Source organism: Streptopelia decaocto (assembly GCF_964273445.1).
Source record: "Streptopelia decaocto genome assembly, chromosome: 11".
Classification (NCBI taxonomy): Eukaryota; Metazoa; Chordata; class Aves; order Columbiformes; family Columbidae; genus Streptopelia; species Streptopelia decaocto.
In genome coordinates this window covers 16968084-16992487 of record NC_138666.1, presented here as the reverse complement: position 1 = coordinate 16992487, position 24404 = coordinate 16968084, and the positions used below count along the sequence as shown (strand labels likewise).

General features: G+C 41.2%; 2 protein-coding genes across 3 annotated transcripts in view; both read left to right on the top strand.

Annotated features, from left to right (window-relative positions):
- The window catches only part of BEAN1 (brain expressed associated with NEDD4 1), a 40773-nt gene extending 24994 nt beyond the window's left edge, over positions 1-15779 (top strand). For both annotated transcript variants that reach the window (XM_082062531.1, XM_082062532.1), the window contains exons 4-6: positions 2518-2727; positions 5320-5461; positions 12164-15779. In XM_082062531.1, coding sequence (XP_081918657.1) covers positions 2518-2727; positions 5320-5461; positions 12164-12512 — 701 coding nt within the window. In that variant the 3' untranslated portion in view covers positions 12513-15779. The remainder of the gene's footprint in view (positions 1-2517; positions 2728-5319; positions 5462-12163) is intronic.
- A 2072-nt stretch (positions 15780-17851) lies between these two features.
- Positions 17852-22891, top strand: LOC309444508 (uncharacterized protein). The gene is made up of 2 exons (XM_082062378.1): positions 17852-18202; positions 20377-22891. Exons 1-2 carry the CDS (start codon positions 17891-17893, stop codon positions 21874-21876), a joined length of 1812 nt encoding a protein of 603 aa, XP_081918504.1. The 5' UTR covers positions 17852-17890; the 3' UTR covers positions 21877-22891.
- Positions 22892-24404: the final 1513 nt, after the last annotated feature.

The window sequence follows — 24404 nt, the reverse complement described above, 5'->3', positions numbered from 1 at the left end:
GTTGTACTACACCTCCTTCAGTTATGTAGAGTTACTTTACCAGTTGGTCTGTTGAGATGCAGCAGCACTGGGTAAAATAATAATGCGATATTTAATGGGATATTTAAGGGACTTTGCAGACTGATAAATTATTGTCTAACACTGAATGAATAGCGTAGGTAATTTTCCACTAGTACTCTCATTCTAAATTAAGGGTTCGCTCAGTCATATGTGCCCCTTGCATTGTATTCACAGCTGCAACAGCCAGCATGTTCCATTTCTGCATGTCTGGTTAGTTACTCAACTCCCATCACTGGCTAAAAGCAATGGTTTGTGCATCCAATAAGTGATATTTAGAGAATTAGATATAAAATATTTATGCATGTATTGCTTACAATTTGCAGTCACATAGAAAAAAATACAACTTACCTCAAAAAAATGTTAGCACTCTGCTGTTGCTTTTGTATTTATGGGCTTTACATACATTTCCAGATACTTCTACTCTGAATAAAAAGACACAGCACTTTTATTTGCAGAAATGTATAGTTTATCAACAGAAGATGTATTTGGATAAGAGGAGAAAAATTTATAAGATGTTCCTTTGCCAAAAGTAATGTAAACATCTTTTGCCTCCAAAAAATTTAAAGCCAAGGACTTTATATCAACATAGTGTCTCATTCTGTAGTTGTTAGTCACCTGAGCAATTCCCACAGTAGTAACTCGGTCTGTAAAATCTGGAGTACTAGACTCACAGCATCAAATTGAAAATACGAGAAGTTTATCAACGGCATATTGTTTTAGGAGCTAGGCTAAGGGGAGTTACTCATTCCTTCTAATAAGAGCAATACTGCAATATATCTTGTCTTTACCAGAGACTGGGTAGATTAGATTAAAAAATAAAAATCATGATAGTGAGAAACAAGAGAGAAAATAGACAAGATTTGGCACAGCTGAGGAGGCCCTGAGAACATGCAAGATAAATGGGCTGTCTTGAAATAAAAAAAAAATAACACCTCAAGTACAAGTGCAGAGTATGAGACAGTAATTTCTGTTTGAAGTCGCTGCTAATCTCTTAGATTTCTATAAAGCAAAATAGGACCAAATATTAGTGCTCACACTGGGAAGCACCACAGGAATCTCCAAAATACTCAATCTGTTAAGATACCAGTTAGCTTCCGTACCCAACCGATAAGTAAATAAATAAGTCAGGCCTACTCTTCTCTTCTTCAGACAGTCCTTTCCTGTTAAGAGTTTAGGAGTTATCCAAGTTTTGAAAGACCCAAAAGCACTCACTGCTGCCTCGTTTCTTTCCCACTGAACTCACCAGGAAACTAATCCCCAAGTCCAGTTTCAGAACTATTTGACTGCAGTTTGAAGAGCACAAGTCTGATAGTGCGTGGAGCAGCCTCACACCCCAGGCTCATGTTCTCATCGTGATCGCAAAGATAATTCTTCCCTTTTATCATTGTATGTCAGCCAAAATTACCAATAATTTCTCCACTAGTACTTTCAGTTCTGGTGTCAATTCCTTGCGATTGTGATTTAAACCAATTGGCACTGCTGGGATATTTGTATCTTTCAAACACAGAATTTGCAAAAACCTGAATAAACAAAGCTATGAAAAGCCAGCAGGAGTACACACGTGTTGGACACATTACCAACAGAGATAGTAAAGAAAACTATACAAGTGCAAGGGCCATAAGATCAGCAAGATCTACCCCTCAAGCATATCCCATACCCAAAAACTCTTTGCGCTGAGTATTAAATAGGACAGTTTTCCATACCCCTCTGATTTAACACTACAGAATCAGTTTAATTTTCAGAAAATTCAGTTCTCTTTTGGCATAAAATGCTTCGTAAAAACTCAGCACATTTCTTGGCTGTCAATTGCTCATACAGATTCTCAGCCAACAGTCAAGTGCTTCTAAAATAATAATAATAATAATAATAATAATAATAATAATAATAATAATAATAATAATAAAAATCGACTACTTGCTAATTCCCCGTTTTTTAATATTTCTAGTAGTTTCTCTCAATGTCAAGTGTTAGCCAATGATAATGTACATTGGCTTGAAGCCATCATCTTCTTTTTAAGCTTATTGTGACTGCAAGACACTAAGTGGTATATCCCAAGGGAAGAGAGTGAGGAAAACATTGCTGAAAAATATCTGCTAGCAACTATGCATGTAAAAAGCCCTTGCACTTCCAAAAGCTCATACTCACTTCACAGAACATTCAAAAGAGCAAAATTTTGTTAGCCTTAGTTTCTGTAGGAAACAAATTATTTATCTGTTCAACTGGCATGAAGCCAGATACAAAAATATATCTTCCATGCCATATTTGAAAGTTAGTCTTGGTGTGCATATATATACATAAATATATATACACATCTCCAGTAATCTCTTGCATCAATAAAATTCTTGTTTACTCTGTACATAGTCTGATCCTTAGCAGCTAATCGTGATTTCTTTTTAATTTGTGTGAGTGTAAATGTCTCTTCACAACTGACATGATCTTTCTCTCTCTGCCATACAGAAGTTCACTTGAACCAGAGCAGCCCAACCAGTGAATTCCCCAGCTATGGTGAAAACGGAAATGACACCAGTCTACTCGTTTCACCACTTCTGGTGGCTGGCGTAGTGATCGGACTTGTACTATTTCTATCCTGCGTTACAATCATCATTGGCAGTCTGCGAAAGGATGGACGGTTAAGACACCCACATCTGAGGAGAGATGCTGTTTATGGTAAGATAGCTAGTTATACCAAGACAATGCTTAACTTTATTAATATGTGGTGCTATCTGACTGCTGTGCAAGAGTTCAAGGTTAAAATAATTTTAAAAATTGGGTGACCAGTTTACAGCAGCTTTGTAGTTTAATAGCATCTTTGTGCTGGCACTGAATTCACATGGGGCAAGCTCTATAGTTAATGCTTAACATAAACAAGGTTAATGACGACAGCATTTCTTGAACAGCTTATTTTCCCTTCATATGGTATAAGATTTCTTCTCCATCACTAGACTCCTGATAGTTTATTTTCCTATCCCATTATAGCCTTGGTATAACATAAAACGGAATTGTGATCTGTTGGAAAGCCAGGAACTTCTGCAGTGTGCACCAACCTCCAACAATGACTAGGCAATTACTTCTTTTCTGACCACAAAAGTTAATAACTGGATATAAACAGAACAGGGCAGCAAAATGTCATTACAACTGTCATTGTCATTAATGACAATGTAATTACACCTGACATCACTGAAGAGACTTGTTTGCTATCAAAAAAATACCAATTCCTATTCTACCTAACAAAAAATCCCTCATGCTTTAAAAATATTTGGGAATATGAAGAAGTGAATTGTAGAATTATATTTTCAGGCAATTTGGGGCTTGCTGACCAGGAGTTAAAAGCCACTTGGTAAAGGAAACTACAGTATCCGACTATTTCTATATTTATAGAAAAAACAGTTACCAAAAGTTACTTTTTAAGTCTTTGGCTAGTAAAACTGCAAATTATAAATGGATTAATGAATTGAGTGGAACATCAACAATTTCTGCCATCTGTGGTTAGGCTTCTGTATCTGCAGTTTGTTATGACAGTACAGTTCTTTGCATATTGTTGAGGTTTTTTTCTTTATATAGAAAAGATATTAATAGCGAGCCACATAACAGTGCATTGTCTCAAATATTGATTTAACTGAGGTAAAACAAGTATCCACTGAAGTCAATTTTCCTTCATTTAATTATTTGGACCAGAAATGTTCATGTCTAAAAGAAGCACATTTCCTAGGATCATTTTGTCCACCTGGATCCAGGAATAGTTAGTTTTGGCTTTTCTAGAAGCATTTATCCAGATAAGTGAATAACATCTATGTTTGGGGAATAAATTTTAGACTTCAGAATAGGTGAAATGCAAACTCCCATGGTAACATACAGAGGGGAAAAAGGAAAAAAAAATGCAAACAACTAATTTATATTATTATTCTAACATCTATTTTTCCTACTTTCCAGAAGCTAAAATTTGGATTAAATAGTTAAACCCAAATTGGAGCTACTGTTTTACCCATGAACAGCAATATTTTGGCATGATAAAATACTGACCATTAAGCTTCAATCACTGTGTTCAAATCTAATTCCATGTTAATTTCAGCTCCTTTCCAAATCCTAAAGCCAGGCAAAAACATAAATGACAAATTTCAAACTGCTCGTTAGAACTAACAATGCCAGAGAAATGGAAAAAGCACGGTGATATTGTCAGAGAAATTAAAAAGAATAATCTTAAACTAAATTGTGCGAATCTACATAAGTGGAAATTTTACTTTAGCACATGCCATCCTAATAGAATAGCTCAGCATGCTTCCACTGGCCAGCATGGGAGCAGCAGGAGTCACTGGGAAGTTGGCTGCTGTCCCTGGCCAAGCCAAAGGAGAGCTCAGTGCATGATAGACTGGATTAGTCCTGGTGAATTCCTCGAGAATAAACTGGCAGAGATGAAAACTGCCAGAAGGAAGAACAGGCAGCTCAAGTGAGTCCTGCCCTCAATCCTCACTTGAGAGAGCCACTACTTTGATGTCCCTTTAAAAGGTGGCCCTTCTCTCCAGGTACAATTTGAATGCATGGAGTGAAAAGGAGGGATCACTTTATTTGGAAGACAACCGGGGGAGAGGGGGAGCAGAGATTGCTGCAATTTCCACAACTTGGGACATTCTTACGGAAATTTACCCTGGAATACTGAACTTTATCTAACTAAGCTCAAAGACAGAAAACAGCACTAACTTCTTGGTGTTTCTGGAGCTATGAAAGCATTAAGAAAGCCATGAAGCAGGCAGCAGGATGATTTTTCTCTACTATTTTTCAGTTTTTCTGGTTTCCTGAGTGTTTTTATTGAGAATAGCATTTTCTCAAGACACATACCTACAATCAAACACCTAAGCCTCCTTTTAAAACCCTTCACAGAACTGACAAGGTTTCAGTGTATGCGGCTCCAGGGAACTTCAGCAATCCTGCTGATGTTTGAAGCTGCATGCAGAACTGACGCTCCTTTTCAACCTTTGAGGCACAAGAAAAGTTTTAGACACTCGTATCTTGCAGGGCAGCACTAAATATACAGTCCCTGTGCCATAGCCTGAAACACCACAGTTCATCTACAGATGATGCTAACGTGCTTTTAAAGGAATAGAAATGTCCTGTGAAACCCGACTGTTGCAGAATAACAGTAATCCCTCTGCCTCGGATAGGTTTGGTTTTCTGATTTATGGCAGTGTATATAAACAGTGATATTGTCTCAGAGAATCCACCATGGAGGAAAAGAGCAGCAAGTATTAATTGCTTGTTTTCCAGCTCCAGATGGCTTCTCTTATGGTGACTCTTTTGGAGAGCTGAGATCTACCTGCATGGAAGAGTTTCCCCCAGCTTTTGATTTTGGGTCCTATCCGGATACACTTTCTCAGGTCAACTTCATGTATCCTGATTCACCTCCACGGTAAGCCCTGTTCTAAGATTCTGGCTGTTACAGTCCTGCACTTGCAAAGCCTGTTAAAAAAAGAAAATAAAACTGCTAGACCTATACTCACTACAAAAGTGCACGTCACACAAACTCGTGTACCTCCTTCCAGAGAACTCCATAGAGGTGGAAAAATCTTTCTTTGGAGCTGTTTCAAACTCAAGACAGACAGACTGTTTAGTTACAGTTTTCCGTAGCAGATATATCTTTACTAAATAAGGGCATGTGTACAGTCATTCTTATTTATTAGCATTCATATTAAGATTTATCATATTCATGGCATACTAATGAAACACAGAAGCAAAATTAGTCATCAACATCTTTCTTTGAAAGTAATAATTTCACAAGTCAAAGTTTCACTTCCAGATGAAAAATACATACTTTTTTTCAAGAACTTTCAGATTACATTTATTACCGACCTTGAGACTTTCTAGATCAGAAGAAATAAAAAAGAAAAAAGGGAGCCTGGGGGAAAGAAGTCCAAGCAACCTTTAACTATTTCCATATTTTTCAGCTAATCTCACTTCTCAGCTTTTTTAACCCTGGTATTCTATCAGAAAGCAGAACTGAAGAAAACATACCATTCTGACATACCTAGTAATTGTATTTAACCTCCTAATTTAGGATAGGGAGAAAACTGTTTGGGATTGTTCAGCTTATATCAGTAGTCTGTGGAGGAGGAGAACAACTACCATTTTAGCTGTTTAACCCAAATCTACTCTGGAGAGCCATAGCTGCCTGGATTGTAGTAGTATCTTTGGAGAAGAATGTCCTTCAAACGTCAGGCAGTTCTTACCACCTGGGCAGGTCACATTGCCAGAAGAGTCTCTTTCCAAAGACAGTTATTCCAGAAATAATACAGCAGCTCCTTCCACATTCATGTGCCTGCATTCACAGAATGCAAGAACATGAGTGGTAGGAGTCATATTTTAGACCATCTGTTTCTCCTCTGTGTGCCTCCTGCACCTTGAGGTTAATAAAAGAAGGAATTCAGTTACTCCCTCCAATGAACCAACAGAAATCATTTTAAACAGAACATCACTTCAGGCTTTCTGTAGCGCTGTATCTTATAAACAGCAAGTAACAGCTGAACAGACGTGCCCCCTTCTCCTGTTGTGTTTTTTTTTTTTTTCTTCCTTTTAAGCAGACTCTGGTTTGAGTTAAACCAACCAGCCCTTTTCTGACTGCTTATATACATATGCAATATACAGCAAGTCAGCAGTAAGAACATAAAATATATAGATCTTTGCTTTTTCTGTTCTATGCATGTTCTACAAGCAATCCTTTACATATTACGAAGGCATACTACTACATGATAAATGGGCTTTTAGAGATGGTGTAAATATTTTAGCAGAAAGCTCACATGTGAAAAATTATTCTGAGCCTAGCATCTAAATTTGAAGAACTTAATGTAAATCCACTTGAAAATTTAGACTGGTTTTTGGACCCACACCCACAAGTCTTTACTAACAGAAGCCATCCAGATGACACCCAAGCAATAGCTTGAGTGGACAGTTGGCCACATTTCCAAGAACAAGCTCAGACTCCTGTGATCAAGCTCTGAGAATATATTTCTTTAGTAGACAGATCTCCTAAGATTCTACCCAAAGGTTGCTTCCATTTTGAGTCTGAAACAGCTCCAAAGAAAGATTTTCCACCTCTATGGAGTTCTCTGGAAGGAGGTACACGAGCACTAGATGATCTGTGCTTTCCTGTAAATTCTCCAGCTACTTCTGTAATAAGCCCGGCACAAGTTAACTGTCTTGTGTCTTACCTTGCCCTAAGAAACTATTCTGGGCCATCAGTAGGAGGATCAGAGAGACAAAGGTGTCCAACCACTGCCTCCTCAAGATTCCCTTCTGGGCTGAGTGGACTGATCCCTGAGGGGCCCAAGACCCAACTCAATATGCACAAGGTTCTCCATCACAGGTCAAAAGTAAAGATTATTGTTAATGGTTTTGCTGTTTTCTCACTGCTACCATAGTTAAATATTTTAGAAAAGGTAGCTTTGGCAAATCATCAAAACCTTAAATTTTACATCTTAGCAACACAACTTGGAGAAAACTTCAGGGAAAGTAGAGCTTAGCAGATGGCTGAAAGCAATGCTACATACAGAGACATTAAACTTACTATTAATACATTATATAGTCCATTGTAACTGTCTGTTCAGGACAGCATTGGATGGGAAGTATTGTATGCATACATTGCGTTATGTAAAAGTCAAAAAAATTTCTGTATAGCTACCTTTACACTTTCCTCTCCGGCATAACACTAAAGTGCATTTTTATCTAATTAGTTGAGCGTGGAGTTTATTTGGACTGATGGGTGCTAACAGCAGGAAAACTGACTGTCAGACGTGGCCTTGAAGCATAAACAAGACATGCTTGACCTTGTGCATTTAAAATATTAACTCACTAGGATCAATCTTGTTACATATGATAAGGTTTTGAGGAGTAGGTTTACTGAAATGTAGCACTGGCTAAATTAATGCAATTCCTCCCTCTAATTAATGCAATGCAAGATGTAATTTAAAGCTAAACTAGCATGCCCAAAAGCTAATAACGCAACTGTAGCATAAACAGAACAGAAATGAAGAGCAGCAAGGAAGGCAGCTGCATTGGCAAATAACTCTCAACACATATTTGAAGTGAAAGAGTTCAGAGAGCGAAAATTCGTGTCTTGCTGCTACAGGCAGACAGCGAGGCATCAGCTTCATGTAACCGCATTGTTCCAAAACAGCTCGCAAGAGGCAACAGCAGTCCACTGCAGACAGGTGCTGTGGAGTCAAGTCTTCGAAAACATACCATTTTTGCTAAATTACACTTTCTGGAAAGATATCTGTAGAAAGAACAACACCTCTAGTGATTATAATCAGTCTAGAATGCTTATATGAGATTTTACAGCTGGACTTTAAACCATTAAATGAGTGGAAAAAGAGTTTTAGGGGAAGGCTGATGAAACAAAGAGTCAAAGAGCTCCCATTTCTTTGGCTGAGGGAGAGCTAACTGTTCAGGACTGCCCACTCTTGACTCTCCAGTATAAAGTCCAATACAAACGGTAATCAACTGCAAGAAACGATTGGTATTACAATATTTTATAAGTAATCCTTTAAAACTTTTGAGGAACGATTTTCCAACCACCAACATACAGGTACAGTGGGTGCCTGTCAAACTGTGTATTACTTCTTATTGTACTTCCTTAGAATCCTCTAATTAAAAAAGATCTGGTAAAGACTAGATGCATAAGGTAACGTATTCAGGTCTCTTTGAAGAAGAGACTGCTTTCCTGTCTGCAGAATAAAATTCATGCTTGTAGTGTTGATAATTCATTAGTTATACTACAGGAACACCTCTATAACAGCACGCTGAAAGCACAACCAAGTTACTGAGGCTGTTAAACAGAGGAGGAAAAACAAACAAACAAAACCATAACAAAAAACAATCAGAGGCTAGGGAAAAATACAAAGTCAAAGTGGCTTGTATGACCTTAATTAATCTGCTTTCTATCCTCAACAGAAAACATCAGGAACCTTATCTGTAGCTTCTGCTATTAGTATCACAGCAATAGCTCTTTACAATATCAGCATTACAAAGATACCATGCTTAGAAGAAAGTATGGGAAACTGAGTATCAAGATCATAAAAAAAAAGAAGCTATAATCTTTGAACAATTTGTAGTTGCTTCCTTGGCCATAGCAAACTACTACAGCTTTGAAGGTGCCAAAAAGTTACTTAATTGAAAATCTGGCATGTGTTCTTTACTGCCCTATTCAATTTTTAAAATGTGAACTCAACTGCCAAAAATGAGAGGGGGAACATTACTTACATTGGAATTTGGAGAAAAATAATTATTTTTTACCCGTCATACATATGAAAAGAGTGCCCCAACACTAATATATTGATATTTGGAACTAAACACTAAAATGCCAGGTCTTAAATACCATAGTTGCTACCCATTTGCCTTGGTGCTTAAAAGTCTCCTTCACAAAACATCATATTGCTATTTAGCCCAACAAGCATTTAGCTACAGTCCATGAAAGATATTAAATTAAATCCAAGGGAAAGAAATGCAGATGATCAGATAACAGTAAGTAGAAGGTCCATGCTGTGCCCATTTCTCCTTTAGATCAGTGGCAGACTTCCCTTGTGCTGGGCCCAGACTCAGCATCAGGAGACTGAAAAGCTTTTTCCCTTTTGTATCTCCTCAAAAGGATTTAAAATTTTCCACCTCGAAACTCACATTACTGTGGGCTTTTCAAAACTGAAACTCTTTTACTATGGTAACAGGACCCAGTAGGTGCTCTTCATTAGCCTGATTAAGTCAGTCAAAATCTGTGGAAAGATTTTAAATAAATTCATTAGGCTTTGGTTTAGCAAAACGTAAATTAAGTAAAGATGCAGCTCATCGTAAGTATTCCTGCAAAGAGCAGCTCTTCCTTTACTCTCACTGAGTTCACAGAGTTGGGGACATCACGTCATTGATCTCTGACTGAGGTCTGAGATCTTTTAAAAGAGTATCAGGCATGCTTGAAAGCTTCAGTGGGTTTAGTAGGGGCTGGACTGAAATCTTTTCCACATGCTATACAAAACCAATTCAACCTTCTGTGTGCTGGGACTTGTTTCTGAAGTATCTAGAAGCCATATTCAGGATCTTCAGAACAGTTACGTCTTTAAATACCATTCTTCCTCATGGGGAAATCAACATTTTCTACTCTGAATTTAAAACCATTGTCCTCACGAACATAAAAGATAAAAAGGAGATAAAAATAAAAACACCCGTGGATATTTGAGTTACTTAATAATCTAATACTAAGATTTTACTTTCTTATCCCTTCCCCAAAATCCACTTCCATCATCCAGACTAGGAACAATACCATCAAAATCAACAGGAGCTCTCAGGGAAAGGTATGAACGAGTGCAGCAGAATCAAGTATTTTTCTAAGGCAGGGCCTCCATGGGTGATTGCAGTAGATTTGAGCTCACTCTAGCCAGTGGAAGCTGCTCTGCTGCAAGCCACTTGCAATCTATAAGTAGGGTTTATTAGCTTGGGTTTAGCCTGGCAGTAATGCAATTACAGGGGTCAGAAAGACTGCCTGCCATCTACGGGAAGACATACGCTAAATATCCTAAGTTTCAGGAAATATCCTAGATCTTAATAGCTCTGCAGTTACAGTGGCTGCGAAAATGGGTTCTTAATTTGTCTGGCTCCAGCTGAATTGTTTTTCAGGCAAAGATTTTTATAGGAGACATTCCCTCCTTCAGAATTGGATTTAAAATGATCCTGATACAGTTAAAAAACATAGCCACAAACAAAGTAAGTCCAACATTTAAGATCATGATGTTATGACTCTTTCTCACTTTTGCTTGTAGCCAATAAGCCAGGAAAACAGGACTTTCCTTCAGACCACTAGACCTGGCCTGGTTTGATAGCAAAAGTGGAGTCAGCTTTAGTTCATGGGCTAACAGGTGACGCTGGGATGGCCAGACAATGGGCCACCCAGATAACAGACCAGATTCGCCACTTCTGGTTCAGCACCAAGCCTGCCAGATCACCTCCTGGTCCTTGGGGCCACAGCACAATCTGTGCAAGCCCTTAGGTACAATGCGCTGGACAGCACCAGCACAGTACAGTACAAAAACGTGGAGCCTGCTCATGTCCATTCCATCCCATTTGTGCAACACAGAACATGGGAAAACACACACAAAGACATGCTGGTCTATCCAGGCTCATTATTTACTCCTCTGGGGCCTCTCTAGGCTGTGCAGTCCAAGCTGCAATCTAAAGTGCCAGTCTGCCCTTACACCAGGACAGCAAACACTGAGTACAGCAATGCAGCGTGGAGGTAATGGTTTCCCCTGGATCTAGCTTGGTGGCACAGGCAGAACTATGAAGCCTGGATAGATCCGAGCTGGCTCCTCATGGAAATCCCACAAATCAATCCATCTTGCATTCCTCCTTTTCAGGAGGAACTTGACAGGGAGTCTGATAAGCCTCAGAATTACCAGCATGAGTCTGTCAATATTATTCATTGCAGCTCTACACTTCAGCAAGAAATCCTGCTGCCTCTGCCAGCACAGATCTGCAACCCAGATGACCCACCGCGTGTAATTGCTGGCTGACCACCAGAGGCCTTTGAGCCAGGAGGACAGCATCTGATGCATCAGTCTAGCCTCCATCTAATGCTCTCTACCTTATTTCATAACTGTCAAATGGCAACATCACTTCCTTATTCCCCAGCCATTTTTTAATGTAGCTGCTCACAAGCTACTGAGAGCAGGAATGAGCCCCTGCTGTGTCACACCTACAGCAACTGGTGCAGCGTGCACAGCTTTGTGTAAACCAGCAGCATTAGTGCTCCTGCTCCTGTGTGACCCACTGTAGGGAGCTGGGCTTATCCCCAGGCACCTTGGCTTAACGGTGCTGCCGCAGATATTACTTTCATGCAGGAGGATGGAGTCTGAACTTTCACCGAGACCTCTGGGGTTATCTTGAGGTATTTGGAGATGTGCTTTTAAGTACTATGCTCTCAAGGTCTCACATAGCAGGATAAGCAAAGATGTGGGCTGAGTGACAAAACACCACAAGATCCTTTTCTTCTCACTTTACCTGCTCTTGTTATGCTGAAAATAATGTACTGTGGCATTTTTCACAGGAATCTAATGAGATTTTTTTTTTCTTTCAGCTACGATGAATGTGTTGGGCCAGGAGCAACACAAATATACATTCCCACAGATGATCCCCCCCCATATTCTCTTACGGACCCTTGTCAAAGAAATGAAATATCTATAAACATTAGCCTGGAAGAAGCAGCAGCATCTGGGACTACAGGACAGGGTGCAAATTATGCAGTCACGCTGCAGGACTTGCAGCAGCCCATTTCATCCATCTCTTTGTCATCGCTCACTCTGGAGGCTGCTCCCCTGTACGAGACAGTGGTGTGTGAACAGAATATCCCCATCCCACTTGTTCCAATGGAAGTACTGAAAAATTCTTCCACTGACTACCAGACCCTTTTGAACCAAATCATGTGAATAAAAGCGGCTCTTTCCTTCAATTCTTCTGAAGAACTCAGACTGACAAAAACTTTTGGAAGAATAAAACCTCTGAATGTTTTACATATTTTATATCTTTAAGCAGGGATGCAATGGGATTAATGGGATATTTTTTTTTTTTACACTGATTTTTGAAAGTTTACCTAAACTTCCCTCTTTGTGTTTCAAAGCGTTCCATGACATCACACAGTATAAAAGAGCAGCAGTGACAGGAAGTGCATCTGACCTTTTTGAAGCATTTCAAAACACATTGAAATCAGCCACTCTTAATGTAGATACATGTTATCCAGCCAAGCCTACATGTTGATTTATGAAACTTTGCATGTTTTAGAGCAGAAGGAAAAAGAAGAGCATTTTGTTGTCTTTGTAGGTATCAGTAGTACATTTCATTCAGTATCTTGATAACAAAGCATTTTAAAATAATTCTTTGTCTAAATACGTATTTCAGTAGATGGAGATAGAACACTGTGTGCAAAACATGACTATCAGTACAATATTTTGCCTGGCCAGTACCAGGTTTTCCAGACCACTGCAAAGCCTGCTGCTAAGGCTTCCTCAAAAGAAACCAACAGCAAGGGATGGAGAGGTGGCAATGGATCCTCAAAGCCCAATTGGCTTTACCTATGGCAGCTGTACTGCAGCTGTGCAGGCCTGGCAGCTACGAGCCCTTCACAGGGACTTGATGTAGCCAAGGGAAGGGCCATTTCCGGAATCCCAGAAGATGCTTCACGCTGATTCCCACGTATGACTGCATTTTCAGGCACTAACTGGTCTCCTTTGTCAGTAAAGAGCCCGTAGTGTTAGAAAGGACCTTAACCTCTAGTGTGATATGAATAATAGATGCTGGACTTGGTATGCACAGTAACAGAGAACCTCACTTTGTGCAGAAATCTCTTCTATTAGGCACGATCCTTTTCACTGAAATTTTGCTACCCACAAATCTAGTGTTTGTTCATAGAGCTGGACTTCTCACACAATCATTGGATAACAGCAGACAAGCTGGAGATGCGCACTAACAGGAATAGCGGCACTAAACTGCAGATGCGAGAGTTTAATCTTGCATGGTACACACGCATCCTATCTCCACTTAAGGACTAAGTTACACATTCAACCAGTACTAGTTAGCCGAGTTATCAGAGGCTTATCTCCACTAAGTCTCTTAGAGGTACTTTCACTGAAAAAAAAATTTTAGACTGATAAAATGGACTTCAGTTTGCTACCCTCACTGAAGGATATGTAAAAATGAGTATAGTAAATATATAATTGTATTTAAAAGAAAGCATCATCCAAATTATTAAAACTGCACTTATATTTTCTGTAAATACTAAATGATTTTCAACTGTAATCATCATTCAACACTACAAAGATTGACACAATTATAATTAATACTTAGATGGGAAGTAATGATATGGTTCTTACTGCTGTATAAATTATATCATCACTGAGTCATATGCACATGATGAGATAAGGTAAATATGCATTTTTTGCTAATTAGATGAGAGTAAATATGTATTTTGCTAAAATAACAGAATTATTTTGCAGTTCAGCAAGATTTTCAATATTCTCAGTATATGATACCCAAAACAACAAAGTTTTGCAATTTTGCATTGCAAAACTGCTGGCAGGCATTGCCAGAATGTAGGCTATATTTCACATTTGTGTGTTTAACAGATGGACCTATCCCTCTATATAAAGTACTAGTGTAAACAGTTTTACCATATGCAAAGTATCCTGCAATAAGAGAGACAAAACTCTACACCATGTATTGGGGGCCAGAAATTAAAACCAAGGTAGAAAGAAACATATCTGTCAGTTTTATTGGCAGGGAAATAAAAACTGAAGGAAAGCACAGAGGTTTATTTATGCAGAGTAGGACATGCTTTCATAGCAATGGCTTCGTGCAGCTCCTGGAGACCTGCCTAGAACAGGGTAAGGCACTGGGATCAGACCCTTCTTACTTCAGCCTGCTACTGGAGGAGATGGAGGGGGAAATCTAAGAAACAAGTATTAGAAGACAAATGTGCTTCCCGTCCCCCCTCCCCACCTCCACTCCCTCCAGAGTGAGTCCCTCTTTTACTTGTAACATGGCAAACCTGAAGGTTGTTCTGAAGACAAGCACAGAGAGCTTTTCACATCTGGCAGTCAAACCTCTACTCTGTTACAGATGCTTACAGTTTCTGAGCATTTGGGGAAATCCTTTCAATCTGCTTGGCTTTTAACATGACAGGGTTTTCATGACCTTCTACTAACTTTCTGTCTATGAGTAACAAACTAATTGTTAGTAGGCCTCTGATGAAAATGGGAAATTCGTATTTTACCTCATGATAGAAATGCATTACTAAGATTATAAAACACTAATCACAGTCTTTCTTTGTTGATAACAGTTACACATCCTTAGCATTATGATCTGGATTGTATGTAGCAGCATTGCTTCCAAATAGCTGTCTACTCCCTCTTGTGGCATACCACTCTATAAAGTCAAGTCATATGGTTACACTACACGGGGTTCATAATGAGGGAATTGTCCATCAAAATAATCCCAGCTGCTTTGTCACACAGATATGGAAGCCCACCAAAACATACACTTCAAAACTGCAGCATTTTTCTAAGTTACCACTGAATGCATAGTTCTGTCATTCATCATGAATAAGTACCTTTACAAAACAAACTGTGAATTAAAAGTACGCTACCTTCAGTGATACCACAATCACTTGCAAGAGTGGCTTAATATTTTCTACTCTTGTTAATCTTTTTAGCTAGGTGATACCAAACAAAGTTGTGGGAGAAAAGCATGTAAATCCAACCATATACTGCTGCAAACAGACAATACTAAACACAGAAATTTATAGCTCTAAAGCTGCTCTAACAGCTTCTGCTGCTACTACTGGAACAGTGTTGATAATCCTTGTAATGATGCAATAAGAATATGTTTCCACTTCTTGGAGAATATTTAAGATCCCAGATAAAGCTCGGAAAAACTGACAGTGTCTCCTGATGCTCCTATTAAGAAATTCACATCCTCCTATCAGATTTTATTCTAAACTCTCACATAATTTTAACACCAATCCTAGAACAGGCTTAACACAGGCCTTCCGTTTATTACACAATATCTGAAAGGAAGTTGTTTAGACATGGTGTTTCTTGCTATGTGGTAACAATACTGTATTTCTGTAGTCATCTCTTTTGCTTCAATTTTTAGTATACTGATCTTTACACAAAACTTTTAGTAAAGAACATATATGTATTCAATAAATCTTCTGTGCTTTTTATTTCATCCGTATCACTTTGGGACTATCCACAGCCTTTAGCTGCCTGTTAATCAGGGAACTGTGCAACTGATGACTGAGCAACATTGTGGTTCCGCCACTTGCATTTGGATTTTACATTTGTCAGAGATGACAGGAATAAGCAGGCATTGGAGCAGTCTGGTCTCTCCTGCTCAGGACAAGTCAGCGTGTGCCCAGCCAGGATCAGCCCAGCTCAGCAAGAACAGGAAGGGAAGTGTCTGGGTCACTGTTGGCAGTGATGGGATTGGTACCACACACACCCCACAGAAACAATTAAGCTTCTCTTTTAGAGAACAGGGTTTTAAAGTATTAGGACCTTCCAAACACACAACATAAGCCCCATCCTTGGAGGCTGTACTAGAAAACTAATTCAGAGAATAACAACGCAATGATAGCTAGACTGATGGGACAACTCGGTGTTTACTGTATTACACAAATATGCTTTATTGAAAAGTGAAACACTGAAAAGAACCAGCAACAAAGCAAGATTCTCTGTATCACTCTACTAAAACACATCAGGCTTTAACAAAAGGCAGCTATTCAATATATTCACAAGAACTAAAAAGTTTAAAGAATCCAGTCTTGCCCCCGTGGGAGCAGATGTGCAGAAACATGAAATCCACCCCTTTCATTTGGGTCAATAAAGTTTTGCATATGGTGAGAGGAGAGCTGAGCCCCTGCAGGCACCCGACCGAGAGCACAGCCCAGCCCGCAGGGTGTGCGGGCACATATGGTAGGGGAGGAAACTCAGACATTGCAGCAGATGGCCAGATGGCCTCGTTTTAACATGTGGTGCTAGGACGGGGATTTGTCTCCCCTTCCCTCTTGGCTAGATCAGCCATTTTTATATAGCAATTATCCATACACGAATTCTACAAAAGTATTTCCTAACGACATTTTACTTGGAATGACAAATAAAAGCATATGTTTTTGGAAAGCCCCCTTGCCTGCAAAGTCAGAGAGAAAGCCAGTTTGTTTGCAAAACCACACAGCCACTTTCCACCAAAAAAACCCAAACAAAACAAGGAAAAAAACAAACAAACCAATCCAGGACTGCTGTCAAGTAAGCCTGAGATTTCCCTTAATCAGGACAACTCATACATTCCCAGTGGTTAACTGTGAGACAGATATTAATTTTAAAATCTATAATGTAATGAAAACAACCTTTAATAAGATGAGCCATTAAAAAAACATCAAGTCAAAGTCACACTCCCAGCAAGTCGAGTCAGTGGAGACAGCGCTGAAGACACCAGCCCAGCTGGTCTGCAGCAAAAATTAACGTTATGGGAGGCCGATGCCAGCATTAATTTAAGAAATCACACAAGCCCACAACATCATGGCAGCCATAGGAAACAAGTCTAAAATTCAGATTCCAGAAATCAAGATCAGAAGAATCACCTGGATCAAGGTCAGGCTGGCTGTCCAGCTGCTGGACCCCATTTCCATTTCAAACCCACTCAGGGAGACTCCTCACACCCCACAGCAGAAGACACGAGTCTCTTTCAGCTGATTGTTGCCCAAACCTAGTCCAGGAATTCAGAGGCAACATACAATAAAAACAATAACAAAGCAGACAGAAGGAACGCACTGTTACAGGTGCTCTCATTTCACTCCACAGCACAATTACCACCAGGGCAGCTTTCACCCTCACACCAGCCCCTGAGCACCGCGTCTCACCTGCCTGGGCACCCCCTCTGCGGGACTCGTGTTCGGCCGGGAGAGCAGTCGGGGCCACGGCGGAGGAAACACGCAGGGGCGGGCTCGGGGCGGCGGGCCGGGCCGGGCCGCTCTCACCTCAGCGCTGCCGCCGTCACACGACGCCTCGCGCGGCACCGCCACGCGCCTGTACCCAAACGACGCCAGCCCACGCGCAGAGCAACGCCACGCGCCACCCCGCGCGTGCACCGCCCCCTTCGCCCTCCCGCCTTTCACTTTCAGTTCGCCGGAGCACCCGCCCCCGGCCCTGACTGACACCGCGGGCCACCACTGACCGCCCGGCGCGCCGGCGGAGTGACCAATGGGGGGCCGAGCGGCTACGGGGCCGGGCGGCCCGGCCGGTCTGGCGCCGCCATGAAGGAGCCGGCGGCGGCGGCCGAGGAGGAGCTGCTGCGGGACTACCTGGCCTACTATGCGGCCCAGGGGGCGGGGGGGACGCTGGCGGTGTGCGATGAGGCCTCCCTGAAGGCGAGGGCGCGCCGGCTGCTGGGCCCGCGGCGGCGCGGCGCCCTGGACGTGTGCGGCCTGGCGGAGCAGTGCCGGCGGCACCGCGGCGAGCGGGGCGGCAGCGTCCTCCGGGCCCTGCTGAAGGCGCTGGAGGTGCTGGAGCTGCTCTGCGTCAACCTGCTCCTCTCCCCGTGGCGGAAAGAGATCAGGTCGCTGAAGGTAGGGAGGCGCCGCGGAGCTCGGGCGGGGGCTCAGCCAGCCCGGGAGGGCTCGTCCGGCCCGGCGGCCGCGGGGTTTGGAGGCCGCGTCCCCGGGCTGTGGCGCAGGAGGGCGGGCAGCTGGCCCGGGGAGCTGGGAAGCAGCCCCTGCGGGCCCGTTGTGCACGGTGAGGGGGAGCCGCGAGGTGCCCCTTGGCCTTTGCAGGCTGAGGCCTCCAGGGGCCTTCCCAGGGGTGCGAGTTCAGGGGTTTGGACACAGAGACCTTCGGTTATTGTGAGACGGCAAAGAAGTTAAAAGGTGCAATGAAATGCTTAGACTGTCATTATTCAGAGTGTTCACCTTGATTTGCCTGTAAGGAGAGGATGCTTTCTAGCATTAGTTATCCCTTTCGCTAATGGTTTGATGCCAAAGGCAGGTGGGACAGTGTCTCCCCCATCCAGTGATATTACCCACATGTCCTGGTGCTGGTGACTGCAGCTGGTGATCTGGGTAGGAAAAAACCCTTCAAAAGAGGAAATACTGCTGCTTTTTACAGCAAGGAGGTCAAGGTTACCCCTTTTCCCTAGCATGCTGAATGCATCTCATTGCCCAGAAGAGACAGCCATCTTCAACACAGGCAAAATCTTCTTGTGTTAAATCAAAATCCCTGAACACCCAAAATGCAAACTTATTTCCCTTCCTACAGAAACAGGTGCTGCTGACGTAAAGCCATTTCTTTCCTTCTTCCTGCCATTAAGTCTCATCTGCGTATTCTCAAACAGCTGTAGATTCTTATTCTGCCCATTTGTCTACTTAAAACAGGGCAAAGTATAAGATAATAAAGTCTACAATTAGCAAGTTTAGCTTTTCGTAACACAAGAATCTTAGGCTTCATTAATAAAGAATTTTTGAAGACCACTGCAGGTAATCCAAAGTGCAAAACAGCCTGCTCAAGGCCTGAAATAATTATACTGGAAGGCAGAAGCTGGAGAACCACCTTGTGTATGTACAGGTTTGATAAGAAGTTACTGGCTGTATGCAGAATACTACTTCATGTATTTCCTGCCTCTCACCCGCGTTGATGTCACCCCCTGCAGTGCCTGCTCCCCACTTCCCCTCTAGAAAGAAGAGAAGCTGGGGAGTAAAAGGCACAGTTGACAACTATTGAGAATGGACTGAGGCTCAGCCCTACATTATAGTGTAGCCTTTTAGGTTAATGGCTTTTTTGGGAGTCAGTTTTGTTCTCCTCCAAGCTTGTGCTTGTGAGACCAGTGCTTAGGACTCAGAATGAGAAGCAGTTAAGTCAGTCTCAAGCAAAGCAGCCTGAAAATAAGGTATGCTGATTGTGGAAGTGCTGACTTGGCATTCCTACCTCCATTCTGTTCTGACCCGCGTGGAGTTGGTCATGCTTAGGTCAGTATAGACTCTCCTATCATAGCATTTCAGACAAAACCAAAAACCACTTCCAGTTTACAAACTAGGCTTCATGCCGGGGGTAACTCCAAAACTGAGCAAATGCTGAACAATTTAAGTTGTTACAAGCAGCAGCATTTTATTCAAGTCATGTTTTGCAGACAGCTTGTGCAAAGAGTATGTTCTGGCGATATTTCTGCTAGAATAGTTTCCCTTCAAAAAAAGTGCTTTCAGAGCAATAACAACTTAATTTGGGGGTAGTAAAGTTACAGCAGAAGTCTGAACCATGGAAAAATAAAATGTTTCAGTCTTGTAAACAATTAAGAAATATGATTAACAGTGAGTGCATCATGTCTGTTTCTTTAGGAAAATATTAGACCTCAGTGATTTATTCTATGAATCTTTGTTTAAATAACTTCTGTTCTTCAGGAAAGCACATAAGTTTTATTGCTGAGTTTCTCTAGTTTGACTAAAATGATTTTTTTACTCTCTTCCTTTTTCAATATTGATGGTCTTCGCCAGTATCTCAGCAGGTTTAAATTGGCATAACTTCACTGAAACGAATGTGCTGTAGCAAAGTTATAATGCTTGAGGGGCTGACAAAATAATGCTGTTAGAAAAGCCTCACTATGATTCAAAATTCAGACTTTTAGGCAAATAGTTTTTTAAAAGATTTAAATAATTTTTGAAGTACTTTTGATTTTTTTCGGAAGTCTTTCACACTTCCCTCCACCCCATCCCCTCAGTGTTCATCTGTTTTTCAATGTTGCATTCTGTTTCAGACATTCACCGGTAATTTTGTCTACTATATTCAATCTGTGCTCCCAGATGACATTGTAAAAACAGTACTGGAGAAAATAGGTTACATTGCAACAACAGCAACAGAGTTTTCACTTGTCAAACAGAGAAACAATGAGGAAACAAAGCAGACTGCATTTGAAATATTCCTGGCAAGAAACGAGTGTGAAACCATCCTTGAAATGACAAATGAAGAAAAACATGGCAATTTGGAGAAGACTCTACAGAAGAGAACACAAACGCACCAGCATCATGGAGATAAGGACAAAGAGGATCAGACAACCCAGAGAGAAGATGCTGAAAATATAGAAAATAAAGAAAACAGTGAGACATCTTTGTGCCTTACTACTCAACAGAAATCCTCAACTAAGAGCAATATATCCTTTGAAGCTGCTGGGAATCTGAAGATCAAAGATGACGTGCCTCAGTTAGCAGTTGCTCAATCTGCTAACAGGCTTCAGGAACACCAAAGGCAAGTCATTAACACTGCACATTTTCCAGGCAAATGCTCAGACAGTGAGGACTTCTTGATCAAATATAGTGACATTGTCATAAGACAAACCCCGATTTTCAATGAGAATCTTTCTCCAAAAGCTTTTGAAAAAAAGCCAAGAGCCAGTCTGAGTGAAGACTGTGTTTTGGCAGTCACTGCAGAGTCAACTGCAAATGAGATGAGGCCTGTGCCACTCTCACCAGGAGCAAGCGGTCCGCCAGCATTTGCAATATTTGCTGACAGCTCTTGTGACATCAAAAACACTTCGGAGTACAAAGCTCAAGAAGTCCCTGAAGAATCAATTGAAGCAGAAATTAATGATGCCATAAATTGCATAGACCTGGATCCTGCAGATGAACCCAATGAGCTGAAGTCTCTGCCATACGAGGACATTGCACCTGTCCAAAACTGCAGTGTCCCCAGGGAAGATGAAGTTTGTGAGCTGTCTTTAACCTTCACAAAACTACAAATCAAGGACACTGAAGAAGACCTTAGGTATCCAGTAGAGGAAACTGGTCAGCCTGAGTCAGTATCATGTGCAAGTGACAGGAATGTACCAGAATTTAATAATTTCAAAACAAAACGTACACATCTGACTAACGCTCAGATGCACAACAGAGCAGCGGCACATATTGAGCCATCTTCACATCTATGCTGCACACCTGAGAACAGAGAGGATCCCACTACAGGTTCTGATAGCAAGAGGCTGCTGATGGATACTGCTAATGCACATACAGCTGCTGAGTGCTTCAGACACATTCGAGAGCCCCCTAACCTCACCTACATTCCACCACAAAGTATTGATGTTCGGGCTTCATGCATCAGAAGGATCGGTGCACAGGGCAGAAGGAACCTCTTGCAGCCTGAACGTGACTCTCCTGAATCCAGCCAAGTAAAGCTGGAGAACTATGATTCAAAAGCAAATGAAATCCAGGAGCCTTATGTTATTATTGACAAAACTGACCAAGGAATGTTATGCCATTACACTTGATTGCACCAGTGTTTTATTTGTAATTTGCCTGGGTTTTTTCCTCTTGCTTGTGGCCTTGATCATCTTTTCAAACAGATGGTTGGCTTTGTAAGCAGTTTAAAAAAACAAAACAAAACCAAAAAAACACCACCAGTTTTGCACAGTAAAAAGGGGAAGTAGTTGAGCAAATTCTTAATGGCCCCTTCTCACCTGGAACCTTTGGCACTGAAAACTGAATGGTCATCTTTCTAAAGCATAGGCAACTTCCATAAATTTAAGTCCATTTAATTCATTAGCAAGAGTCCTTCTGGCAGTACTTAATGTGAGCCAGGTTTCTTCAGTTAAGCATGCTTCTACTTCCCTCCCCCCCTTTTTTTTTTTGCTTTACGGACCTATTCCTGGAGTATTCTTCAAGTATAGCATGCTACACAATGGCGTTTCTGTCATTCTGTAAATATTTCTAAACTGGAAGACCCAATTTTATAGCTTAAGTGCTATACTGGAGTGTACTTCTGTTAACTCCTCACATTCCTATGAAGCTGTGCTCTGAGCTAATCTCTCTCCTGATTTCAGTTGAAAATAAGTTTAGAAAGTTTTATAACATTCCTTTAGGTTTAAAGAAGGAAATGGCCCTGTGAACACTTTTATTTTTATTTTTGCTACTGCTACCAGCAGCAGCAGAAGGTGGGGTTTTATTTACCAAGCTGTCAATTGCTCAGAGACTGTCTGGTCATCCATCTGCTTGTGGGAGGTGGCCAGTTACTGTCATTGCATCACTTTTTCCCCCTTGCTCTTCACTTATTAAACCCCTATATTGACCCAAAAGCTCTCTGCATTTTGCTCTTCCCATTCTCCCCTGCCCTGGTGGGGAAGGGGGCAGCAAGCAGCTCTGTAGGTGCGTAGCTGCTGCCTGGGCCAACCTACCACAGCCTCCTTGCTCTTCAAGTACCCATCTGTTCTTCCTAACCATTTTGGTTTTTATAAGCTGTATTTTTCCCCCTGTGGGGGTTATTAAAATTATGTGTTTTAAAACTCATATTGTGTCTGTTATTCAGGAACTCTAATTTAAAACTTCAAAACCCATTTTCATCACAAGATGTCTCCAAAGCATTCAGATGACCACCAGTACTACATGATTCATAAATGTAACATCCTATTTTTATCTTTACTGTAGCTGTACTTAACAGCAACTTACACATGAAAACCAATACGAAAGAAAACTAAGACTACCACTTGAAAGACACCAACTCAGACATCTAACTCCATTAATGCCATACTCCTGGCCTTCATTAAACTCATTAACATCTACTGTGAGAAACACTTTTAAGTCATTTCTAAACTTCCTCTGATGGGGCTGTACACAATTGCTTCAGTCTTCAAGTTACCTGGCATAGAGGAGACAAATTTCTTAACTTTTCCCCTGTCTGAGCAGAGTTTTGGACCAGCATGCTCAGGACCTTATGAACAATCTCACATAATAACTCAGAGGTTCTTTGAGAAGTGAGGAAGCATAGCACAAACTTGCTAACAGTGCACCATAGCCCGCAGCTCTGCCAAGTCACTGGAACACTGGTGGAGATAGCAACAATATTATAATGAATGTTTTTTGGTTTTGAACAGTGCCCACCAAACAGTTAAACTGCACAAAATTTATTAAATATAAAATAGCCATGTTTTGAGACTACTTTTTTTAATGTTTGAGTACCTGGATTGAAGAAGAGTCTCTTCTTTATGGCAGACTGGCCAGGACTGGTAAGTGTTCTGTCTGCCTTTGTAGGGAGAGCTACTGTGCACTTAAAGTCTTAGAGATATTTTCACCTGAGCTTCTTATTGCCGTGGGAACACCTTTAACTTCCCTTCCTGTAAAAATGGCAGGGGTTTGAGGTGTTGTACTAGAAACTACTCTTATATTTTCAAATTTCCAGCGTCTCAAGAGACAAGTGCTTTACAGTTAGATGCTTGTGAAAAGATGGGATTTGAAAACCTGCTGAAATAAAATGTAAGTCGTATTTAAGAGGCCTTAGGCTGTAGTCCTTTGTGCAACTGCTTCCACATGAGTAAGATAGAACTGGATTTAAAATCTTAGTTGTAAATACAGTCAAGACTTGAGAAGAGGGACAGATAAAAGGGACCATAAGATTTCTCACCCCATCTGCCAGTACCTTCCTGCCACTGTTGGTAGTAGCCACTGCACCACTCCTTGACTAATCAACTTAAATAAGAGCAGCCAGTCAAGCAGCACTGCTAGCCAGCTAGAGGGCTGCCTGGGCACCTTTCTAAAGGAAGGTGATCTGTTTGTAAAATATATGCCTACCCTTCGGTGGGCTGTCAGCTTCAATTGTGCTACAGCTGGTCCTGATTGCCTAGGAATTGAATGGGGATTTACTGACTGATTGGATGTTTTTCCATCATACAAACCTAAGGCCAATTCTGTTCCCAAATTTATATGCTACACACAACCACTTTGAATGGCTCAGCTCTCCCAAGCCTTGGATTAGAGAAATTTTCTTTTGATCAGTGCAGACACCAAGCTCAGGCAGCACACCTGG

Excerpts from the sequence above, each read along its gene's own strand:
- LOC309444508 (XM_082062378.1), top strand. The coding sequence starts at position 17,891 with ATGAAGGAGCCGGCGGCGGCGGCCGAGGAGGAGCTGCTGCGGGACTAC. Across the intron at positions 18,203-20,376 it reads AAGAGATCAGGTCGCTGAAG|ACATTCACCGGTAATTTTGT; the intron begins GTAGGGAGGCGC and ends ATTCTGTTTCAG.